At 40.4% G+C, this 11,183-nt stretch overlaps 1 protein-coding gene across 1 annotated transcript; it reads right to left on the bottom strand.

The window, feature by feature from the left end:
- Positions 1-1,130: 1,130 nt before the first annotated feature.
- On the bottom strand, positions 1,131-9,750 carry pou1f1 (POU class 1 homeobox 1). Its single transcript, XM_005723245.1, has 7 exons — positions 9,615-9,750; positions 7,697-7,858; positions 6,894-6,992; positions 2,414-2,674; positions 2,103-2,267; positions 1,472-1,532; positions 1,131-1,371 (listed from the first exon to the last, which is right to left on the bottom strand). Exons 1-7 carry the CDS (start codon positions 9,748-9,750, stop codon positions 1,131-1,133), a joined length of 1,125 nt encoding a protein of 374 aa, XP_005723302.1.
- Between the last annotated feature and the right edge of the window lie 1,433 nt (positions 9,751-11,183).

Genomic DNA, 11,183 nt, shown 5'->3' with positions numbered 1-11,183 from the left:
CTTACGAAAGGCGTGGCGTTTCCGTTTCTTTCCCATCAGTCACCTCAACCAGGTCAGAGTTGTGACTGGCTGGTGTTCTTCTTTGTATGACACTTTATCAAGGCAGCAACGACAAAAGCAAAAACATCAACATCTATCTTACATCAGGGAAACAGAAGACTGCATATCCATTTGCTGTCAAAAAGTTTCCTATGTCCCTGGCTTCATCCCATAAATCACAGAGCTTGTGCACAGTAAAGTAGCCTGACATAATAAATTAGCTCTCAAATAAATAGGTTGTTGTAAAGTTTTTAAATATATTACTGTTTTGACTGCAACTACATTCATTTGGCTAAAGCATTTTTCTTAAGACTGACAGCTAATAAAAAAAAAAGGGACATAAAGGCACCAAAAAATACACAAACACAGCTACAACAGGGAGTTCTGTGGTTAAATATAGATGTAAATGTAGAACACTTCATTTCATCAACAATAAAACTTCTTTTTGTAGGAAAAAAAGGACAAAATCAATAATGGTATTGCTTTCTTTCAGAAAGGTACAGAGCTGATCTTTATGAGCACTTGTCTGTACTCTGATGCTGATGTATTAAATGAGATTTGGTTTGTGTGGTTAATATACTTTCAGCAGTTGTATAGCAAACAAGGCACAGCCAATATTCAGTACATTTAAATGTCAAGACTGGCAGGTGCAGCATCAAGCCAGCAGTTCATGTGCAGTTATTGAAAACCTTTTATCTTCACAGTTTCAACTTCAAACAACAAGGAAATAATGGCCGGGCTGCTCTTTGACATTTATGTCTCCTGTTTAAAATTGCAATTTTAAATAAAAACAGACATTTATATATTACATTCAGAAAATCTAACAGAGAGACATATCTGTGCAAAGACAACAGACAAAGATAAACTTTTTATGGCAAACTTGGTCTTATATAAATTCTCTTGTCAGTATTAAGTCAGTGAAGCAGCCGCTTAACGCTGGGTAAAAGAAGCTTTATCTGTTTTCAGCGGGGTAAAATTCTCCTGTGGCATTTGGAATAATTGCTATTGGACATATCAGATTTGAAAAGAGCACATTTTTAACCACGGTCACAAACGAGCCTCCCTCACAGACACGCTCATCGAACCTCGAATTATGTCATTGCTCTTTGCGTTTTACTCATCTGTGCTATGCAGTTCGGACTGATTTTGGTCAAACATGAGCTGAGGTTAAGGCTGGTTTTAACACGTTTTTCCCTTTGGCGTCGGTTGCAGAACCAAACTCTGACCACTTCCTTCTCCAGATGGAGGCCTTTGGCTATCCGGGCTATTTCCTGAGAGGATGGCTTACTTTTTTCCACAAAGCTGTGCTCAAGGGCCTCCTTAGCTCCAAGGCTACAGAGTGAAACAAGGGAGAGGGGGAATAAAAACAAAAAGATTATGAGTTCACTTGGTAAATGGCATATTTTGTACGTTTGATCTTTACAGTACACACCTGATAGTTGTTCTCCTTTTTCTCTTCCGTTCATTCATTCCTATTTTGTCATTGTACAAAGCTGCAAGAAACAACAGTAGGTTCTGTAAGGACATAAGGATACATCTTTCTGGCTGATTGCTAGTGTAACCCATAACTTTCCCTAGACTGATTTAGCGTGTCACCACATCAAATATCATTATATGACCTTGGTCATAAAATAAATCTGGTGTTGAGGAGGCCACTAATATGACAGAAAAACACTTCTTTGACACACACGGTGGATCTGTTTATTTGAAATTCTTTTTCTTTGTTGTAATCTGGAAAGTTGTAGCTCTTTACACCTAAGTAATCAGATAAAATGTGAGACTAAAAAATCAATCTGATGCATGCATCATGTGATGAGCATTACAAGCGATTCGTTTGAAAAGGATGTAAGACTCAAAGTGTTGGCAAACACTGTCCAAGATGAGGCACAACTAATTAGATCTTAGTAATCACCCAAGAAAGCATTACTTTCAAATATTTTTTTTAAGAGACATTAAAAGAGACTGAATCCGAAGGATACATTTTACCTTGCTGAATAGATAAACGTTACCCTCAAATAAATACTCTCAAAGGGTTGTGAGTTGAGTGGATACGTGTGACTCACCACCCGCCAGCTCAGCTTCATCAAGCCATTTAGCCAGAATGGCCTTGAGTTTGCAGGCGTTCTTAAAGCTCAGCTGCAAATTTTCAAAACGGCAGATTGTGGTCTGGCTGAACTCTGAACCATGCACGGCAGCGAGCGCCTCCCCTACATTAGTCTGAGTGTACCCTGCGGGTCAAAATGAAACAGAAATACTTTATAAAATACACGCAGCACAGAGGAGTAGAGGAGTGGGAAAAAAAAGACAAAACCATCTGTAGTGAAGCATCTCATTGCTGCAGCTGAACAGTGAGATAAATTTGTATTAATCATACCGAGTTTGATCCTCCGTATTTTGAAGTCATTTGCAAACATCTCCAACTCTCGTATCTGCGGTGAATCCATGGCAGGCGCGTCCTCTGGGTCCCGCATACTCTTCCTTTGGCCGTCACTTTTTATCTCTCCGCTTGGGCCCCCTGGGGCCTCATCAGTTGAAAGAAGGTCCGAGGGCAGTGAAGAGAAACCGTGGCTTAATGCACAAGAGCCGCTGCTTAGGCCATGATCCGGAAACTTGTACAAGCAAGAAGTAAGAGATCCTAGCAAAACAGAGAGTGGCAGAGAGCAGAAAGGCAGGCACAAACAGTTTTATGTCAGTGCATATTTGTGGTGTATGGAATAAAAGTAAAGGTTTCTTTTTGAAGTCCCACACTTGGTTGGCATGATGACACCTGAGCCAGTTCCATTTACTGATAAAAGCTGTAAGATTTAAAAAAAAAGAAGGAAAAAAACCCTCCTATGTGACATGAGTGCTTAAATAAGCGAATGTGTTTTCAGGGGCTTGGTGAATAGATATTCTTTTAACTGTCACTTAAAACAATAAATTGCAGTGTAGCCATAATTTAATGAACTCGTCTTTCCGCAGTCCCCTCGTCCTTGGCTTTGGTGTTGCGGCACGAAGCCGGCTTTCCTCCATATACCTTTTTTAAAGGCTCGCTGCTCAGCTGTGAGCAAACATCTCACAACCATCTGACAAGAGGTTTGTATTTACTTGTGTTACAATTTTCAAGATGATTCATTATTGCTACAGGTGGCTGTTAGTGTTAAGTGGTAAGCTGGAGTGGAGCTCTTGCTGCTAATCACTAATGACAGATTAATGACAGATGACTGCCACGGTACCTCATGGGTGGATGACTAATTGTAATTTCTAATGTGATTCTGTCCTTTGCGTCACAAATCTGCACAGCTGCAGAGAAAAGGAAACAACCACTAATTAACAGCACTAAAAATATGTCAGTCTGCGTGTCGCATTTAGCATACAAGAGGAGACGTTAAGCGAGTTAGGCATGTGCAAAACAGGACTGTCTTCGCTCATGAGGGACACCGTTTTCCTTAACTGCTATCCATATTGCTGGTAATGTAAGTGAGTAATGCAACACTCCCCTCTTGTGTTACTGCAGTTGTAGTGCAAACTATATATAACTATTTTTAGACAATAATAGGATTTAATATAATAAAGGTCAGTTGGTAAGTCTTAGTTAGTTAGTTTATAATATCTGTACCCTTAGTATCCTTTTTCTTTTCACATAAACTAAATGGTAAAATATTTCTTGACAGTGAACATTCACTCGGCTGACGATTTATTGGGTACACTTATTGTGAGTCTAATACATCCTTGCAACAAACTCTCGGCTTTGTGAAGAGTACCGTTTTGCTTTGGTTTAAACTGTTTCAGAGGTGCTGATTTAAATTTTTGGTCTTTTTGGTGTTATTGCATGCCAAATATGTTTTGTTGCGGAAGCTAGGTAAGCATGGTATTTTCAGTATTTTTACCTACTCCATTAATATTACCCAAGGTAGGCTAAAATGATTTTTTAATGTGAAATTGAATCTCAGTCAATGAACATATTTGTGATCCTTTGGCTAAACTTTTTGTCAACTTTGAGCAACACTTCTTCTCTTTTTCTGCTCATCCAGTAAGGATGAGCTGCCGCTACTTTCCAAAGCAGCACATAGCAACATCTTTTCTTTTTAAACCTGACGTGACACACTGAAACAAAAGCTTCTACAGAAACTCAGATTTTAGCTCAGCTAAAATGTTGCCTGACAACAGCAGTGGTTGAGCCATTTTGAACTAGATAGAATTCACTAACCGAAATACTGACAACAGTTACAGCTGTCACGAGCCCTGTGCATGAAGTGGTGGTGAAAATAACAGCACCATCGACCCATTGCATTGTTCAGCTGGATCTATAAATCAGCTGGAGAGCAGTATGGCAGATTCTTCTCCAAAACTGTATGCATCAGTGATCTTCTCTTGTACCGAAGGTGTCAGGCAGAGGTTGGAGTTCCTCTCTCTGTTGAAATTGCTTCTTTAGGCTGCATGTACAGTATGTGTCTGCATTTGTAGCTGTAGCCTTTAGATTTCAGAGCTTTTTCCACCTAACTGCAGACGCCTCTTAAAATCAACATCCCAAAAGTGAGTGCTCCGTGTGCAGTATGCACCTTGCAGTTGTTTAGCATAGGTAAGAGGGCGTTTGGGGCTAATACTATATCCCTGAGAACAACAACAGTTTTTGGATTATTCAGCTGGAGGCATCCTGTTTTTCCCACTGAGCTGGCAAAAGGGAGAGGAATCTTCGTTGTCTCGCCCTGATGTATGCACTGATGTTCTCTGGGGAGCTTACATGCAGCTATGCTGCAGTGAACACAGCCGTTGTTTGTGTGGCAGGGAGGCAGACTGGGCAGCAAGCCCTGGTCCTTGCACATGTGGGCTTACTGACTTTGTGAAAGCACCTCACAAGCCTTTGTGTACATGGCCTTGGACCTCCCAGCAGCTATACATGTGCACCATCCAAAAAGCTTCAACAGATTTAAGCTAAATGTGGACAGAAAGCAAACAAACACTGATTTGATGCTGTATTAAAAGCTGCTTCAACAATGTTTTGTAGTCTGAACAAGCTGGAATCCCAGAGTTGCCTTTTAGTCAAACGCAATATAATAAAGTTATGTCTTGGAAAACAGTTAACTGTTTACACATCTAGCGTATAGTGACCAACCTTACCTTCTGAAGCTCTATTTTAGTGCTCTATTCGCTTTTATTTCATGTCTCTTTTGATTTAAAATCAGCCGCAGTGAGGGAATTCTGGGACTTTAGTTTTTAAATGTGCTATTTGCTGCTGGGCAGGGGGTGTACTGTGGGTGTACCAGAGTGCTGTTGCTGAAAAATGTCACCATTTGCAGCTGAACACGAGGTTGATGAGACGAAAGAGACCAACTGAGGGGAACTGCAGAGTTGATAAATCACCGTGGGTTTGTAGGGCAGCACCTTTCACATCACACTTATTTGATCCACTGTTAATATAAAAATGGATTAATGCAGCTTTAAAAAATGAAAGAGGCTTTTTTCCTTTCCTCTGACCTCAGCTATCATAATTCAGGACCCCGTTTAATGACATTAACTTTTATCTTTCTCTTCTTAACTTAAACGTGTCCTTCTGCTGTCGAATGCTTTCAGCTAGTCTCATTTTATGATTCAGACGGATTTTTTACCATCAGTTTCACCGCACACATGAGATTTTTTTTTTCCTGTCTCTGCCTGGCATTGCATTGCTCTTTTCAAGCGATACAGCCTCCCTTTTTTATCATCCCACATAATTTATGTCACCTCATGTCAGTCTTGTCAAACATTGCTGTCAGAAGCTTGACACCAGTCTCAGACAAGCTTACAGCTGTACTTTTTAAGCTGTCAGTCAGACATTTGATCATTCAGCAGTTGAGGAACAGACATCATTAAGGTGACAAATTACCTCCTGGTGGTAATAAGTGTGGGCACTTGCTGTTTAATTAATCCTAATGTACATCAGTGCAGTCTTTGACACCATAGTTCATATAATTTTTGTGAGGCCGTTTGCAGAAGTGGGCCGATGTCACCGGGTCTCTGCCCAGGTGGTTAAAATCCAAACAGAGAAGTCTGTGAAAAGAAACTTCTTTATTTCTTCAGCAAAACTCCTGGGTTCATTTAGGGTTGAGTTCTTTTTTTTGTACTCTCACATGGTTATATGATATAGAATAATTCAGTTATACTTTGTCTAACTAAAAAAAATGGATCAAATCTGATATGCTTCTCTCTTTTTATCGGCTTAAGACTTTGAAGGGTTGTTTATGTTCTTTTTGTTTCTGTGTCCTTTTTCATTATTTCATATTATTCAAAAGAATCAGCATGCAGGACCTAAAGTCTGAAAGAGTGAAACTTTGATAAGGTGTCATGTTTCTTGAGGTCTGTGCTCATGTCTGGAATACAGAAACGGCAGAACTCTTTAAAATCTGGTTGGTTTACAATATCAGTTTGGCATGTTTTATATGATAAAATGATACAAACTAATAAAGGCTATAAGAACAGTATGCATTAAGGGAAATAGTGTTTTTTTTTGTTAAAGATAACTGCTATTAACTACAGTTATTAATTACATTTATGAAAAATGGCAGTTTTTCTGAAGTTTAATCACGACTAATTCGATTCCCATCCACCACAATTGTAGCAACAATCGTGACAGTGTGCAACTCCCACTCCTGACAGCAGGACAGGGAATTGGCGAGTAATCTTTGACCGTTACACTTAACAAGTGCTCTAAAAAGCTCAAGTAAGTGCGCTAAAGAGTCCACGCGAGATAATCAAGGTTGAAATTGATTTTAACTGGCAGCAGATTTAAAATTAAATGGAACATAAACACATTTTCTGCTCAATTTACTGTGTTTAACTACAGGCAAGTAGAGGGAAGGAGCAAGCGAGCGTGTGTGTGTGTGTCTGATCTTTACCTTGCAATGCATTTGCACCGCTCACCATGTTAGGGTGAGGGACACCACAGGTCTGCAAGATACGAGTCTGAGAAATACTGGCAGAGAGCATCTCCTGTGCTGCAGAGAGAGAGAGAGACAGAGGCCTTTATTATCGACACCACCATCGCCATTACTGTATAGTGTAATTGTCACTGCCTGCACTATACTCATCATCATCTAAACCTCTATGATAGCCATCGCTGTTAGTGTGACATTGTAATTTCAGCCTTGCTATAATCAGCATGAGTCCTGCTTTTCAGTGTCACCCTTCAATACGACAGCTGACTTTTTCCTTCAGAAACTTGCCTAAAAGTCTCGACTCTGCCGATTTATCCGCACCTGACACTTTGTGAACTTGTCTTCAGTTAGCCACACCTGTCGTTTCTAAATGCATGGCAGCACTTTCAGTTTGCAGATCGTGACTACATAATGCCCACACATGACTGAAACGGAATAATTTTGCAAATTTGAGGCTCGATTTCAGTGCTTCCAAAACCTGGCATAGTTAGAATCGATTGTCCTTGTCCTCATCATCATAACCAACAGCACAGATCAATACTGCTCCCTCCCCCATGAGTCTTCATCAGCTTCAGTTTTTTTTGTTTTTAATGTTGGCTTTGGAAATGCTGCAAAATAACATTTCCACCAGAAACAAATGTGAATCTAGTGCTGTAAAAAGGATGAGATATCATTAAAGAGAATGCTACAGTTGACCAACTCAACTCGTGGTTTGCCTTTTTAGTTTTCACAAATTTTTCTTCCCTAGCATCATCTCTGCTTACCTGCCATCATGCCATAGGTGGCCTGCTGGTTTGTGTAGTGACAGGGGGTGACTGGATAATGTAAGCTTGCGGGGGTGTTGCTGAGAGCATTGCCCAGGGAGGAAGTCGGGAGGTGCATGTGGGAACGCTTGGAGGGCTGACCCAGGGACAGCCCAGATGACACTGACAGAGACAAACAAAGACATTTTTTAAGTCAGGATCTGATCCATGTGCAGTTCAATTTTAAATCATTCCCAGACAAGTAAAGCATCTTTCTTTAACATCTTTAAGTTTGATTTCATATCAAGTGGAAGCATTTTAATGACTTGCCTACTGCAGGATGTGCACTGACTAGATGTGCACTGACAACCCTCATCACATCACATATGGAGTCAGTAGCTTTGGTTAGTTTTCAGTGAGTTCTTTTCTTTCCTTTCTTTCCTTTAATTAGACACTAAAAGGAAATCACTTACTATTAGATGCTGATAAAATAATCTTGCATAACTTTCTAAAGCACAAACTTAAATGAGTCTGTTAGGAAGAGTGGCAGAACAAAGAACACACATCAGTGCTAACTTTTCTTTAAAACTACTGCTTTACGTGCTGCTGTGAATCTAAGTGTGAGGGGGCTTGTTGTTTGTCTTCTCTAGCTGCTTTTCTTGTCTGTCCTTGCCACTTGTTGTAGCAGATGGCTCCCCTCCTCGAGTCTGGTGCTGCCCGGGGGTTCTTGTTGTTCCTGTTGGGGACTTTTTCCTTTTCTTTTTCCTTCCCACTGTAGCCAAGTACTCACTCAAAGGGATTTGTTGGGTTTCTCTCTGTATTGTTGTGAAGTGATTATTTTACAATACGGAGCACCCTGAAATGACTTTTATTGTGAACCTGCACTCCATAAATAAAACCGAATTAAATGAAGTGTATTTAAAAAAATCAAAAATAGTATTGCCTTCTAATTAAATAATTATTCATGTGTTCTGCTTCTTATGCAGTTTGGAGTTCACTCCAAGCTTTAATGAATGCTTAGTGGTATTATTAGGATGCGCTCTTGAAGTCGGTCTCGCACATAAACAATAACGCTGTACAACTGAGAAGAATCAAAGCCTTGTTTATGAGTTTTCCTCCTCCTGTTATGACTGGGTTTTATTAGCATTCTGTGACCATATTTCAAGTCATTCATAGACACACTAGAAGACAAGGCAGGTCAATGTGTTTTGGAGCAACGGCCTCAAAATCTCACAAGTACTTGGCAGAAAAAAAAAAAGAATTTTTCAAAATATGTTTACTCTGCTGTTATATAAATGGTTGAATCATGTCTTGCATGATCTAATCTTATATAACCATCAGGAGGTTTTAAGACCCCTGGAAGTTTTCTCCACAACACTTCATCGTGGAAAAAAAAAGAATACCTTGGGGAGTTTATCATACTGATAACATATCCTCAAAGCAATTATCCACTGAGTAGAGACAGCTGGGCCAAACTATGTAGCTGATTAGATACATTTACATAATTTGGATTAGATTTGAATAAATGTATTTTTTAATTCAATCCGTTTTGCCTGTCGCCTAGACGCAAGCCTTATCGGGGCACAGTTGTGTTCTGCGCCTTGATAAGGGTGATCTATGCTACGACTGCACACAGTTAGGTCATCTCTACATTTCTATGCATACATAATCTGTCACAAATGAACCCTTCCAGGATTTGTTCATGTACAGTTTCATCGCAGTGGAGAATGCCACAATACTGAGTCTTCCCTTAAAAGACTCTAACAGGCCTCTCTGGTGGCCCATCTTCCTAAAGCACAGATTAAGTTTTATGACATGATGATGATAGTTTAAATCAATGAGACACACACACAAAAAAAAACAATTTTCCACTTTGCAAAACAAACAACGAAAACAATTTTAACAAGTTTTACAAGATAACTGAATACGTTTGCTTTACCTGCAGCGACCATGCTTTGAGCATGGGACGTGGTTGGCAGGCAGTCAGTGGTAGAGCCATGGTGCATAATGATAGGCAGGGGTGAATCTCCCGTCAGTGAGGCGAAGGAGTCACTACCAAATGCCTGACAGGCCATTTTTTCCTGCCCTCTCTTTAATGGCGATCGGCTGAAGTTCAACACAGCTCATCGATTGGTTTCTTGTCTTCGCTTCTCTGTCTCTTGCCTATTTTGCCTTATTTCCCATGTTGCTTTGCTTGCCCTTTGCCTTCTCTATTTGTTTCCTTACCTTCCTCTCGCGTGACTTGTTATGGATACCTTGTTTTGCCTTCTGCCTTTCGTCTTGTCTTCTTTGGCCTTCTGTAGTTCTGCTTTGTCTTTTTCTAGCTGCGTTCTAGTCTTCTTTCACCTCATGTATCGCCTCCTTGTTTTTTCCTCTTTCACTCGGGCTCATTCAAGCATACTTCTTCCCTGAGTCCCTTGGGAATATTCAGGTAGAAAACTGTGATAGGTTTCCTTTTTTTTTCTTAGAGAAGTGGATGTCAGCACTTCATCCAGAACACTTCACAGTTTTAGTCACAACTCTACCCTCAGCCAAGACTCTTGAAGATGAATATTCAGGAGCTTCAAGCTCAAGATAAATTACTGGTACATTTTCTGAAATGTGTTTCTCAGCTATACAGATTTCCCTCATTAAGGCTTCTCGTCTTTTCTCGCTGTTATAGTTGCAGGTAAGCCGGCGTCTGTCATACCCTCGGCATTTTTCTGTCCTTGTCTACTGCAGGTATTTATATCCAACCTACAACTAACCGCCCACTCTCAACCTATGAGATTCCCTATTTCCCATCGAGCTCCTCACCCCCACCTTCCAATTCCATGTCAGTGCTGTAATTGCTTGTGTTTGTACTTACCTGTGTTCTTCTCATCCTGTTTTCAAATCCAGGATTAGGGTACAGAGCGGCTGAGAAACCCGATCCTCTCCGCTCCTCTTCCTCGCTTGCTCTCTCCCTGTGTCTCTTCCTGATTACGGGATTGTGAGAAAAAAAATAATAGATGCAAAAGATTCACATGGAGCACCAAGAAATACAGCCTAGAACGTTGAACTGTGCTGCAGCATCTTTCAGCTGTAAATTTTATTTTATTTTTTTAAGGTTCAACCAGGTTATCACGGAGGTCAGCAATGCTGCTTCCACTCTATTTACTGCTGATCTCTCAGAAACAAAAACTCTCATGTACCATCATCTCAGCATTAGTGAAAGAAAGGGCTGCTATTGTGTCAGGATGGTGTCTATATTGTGTTGGATGCAGAGTGCTCCAGGTAAAGACAATAGGACTCAACGGGATGGACAGAAGTTAATCTGAAGAGTGTGGCCACCATGTGCACTTTGTTGTGTCTGTACTTGTGTTTATCCTCAGCTCTGCTTCACTATTGTTGATATAGGTGGGCAGCAGGTGGAAAATAGCTTGTGGGTGGCAGGCAGGATTCAGCTTGCCTAAGCACAGTGTAAATTTGGACTGGATGCACTGAGCACATCGGACAATGTCTTAGCTTGACGTGGATTTTAAACCTA

This window comes from Pundamilia nyererei, unplaced genomic scaffold (genome assembly GCF_000239375.1).
Source record: "Pundamilia nyererei isolate P.nyererei 1_Seehausen unplaced genomic scaffold, PunNye1.0 scaffold00009, whole genome shotgun sequence".
In the NCBI taxonomy this organism is placed as follows: Eukaryota; Metazoa; Chordata; class Actinopteri; order Cichliformes; family Cichlidae; genus Pundamilia; species Pundamilia nyererei.
Note: the sequence above shows the minus strand (reverse complement) of the source record. Positions and strands in the feature narration are given on the sequence as shown.

Bases quoted from the DNA above. Each gene is read 5' to 3' on its own strand.
- pou1f1 (XM_005723245.1), bottom strand. From the start codon at position 9,750: ATGGCCTGTCAGGCATTTGGTAGTGACTCCTTCGCCTCACTGACGGGA. The intron at 7,859-9,614 runs GTAAAGCAAACG...TGTCTCTGTCAG, and splicing joins TCAAAGCATGGTCGCTGCAG to TGTCATCTGGGCTGTCCCTG. The intron at 6,993-7,696 runs GTAAGCAGAGAT...CTCTCTCTGCAG, and splicing joins CACCTATGGCATGATGGCAG to CACAGGAGATGCTCTCTGCC.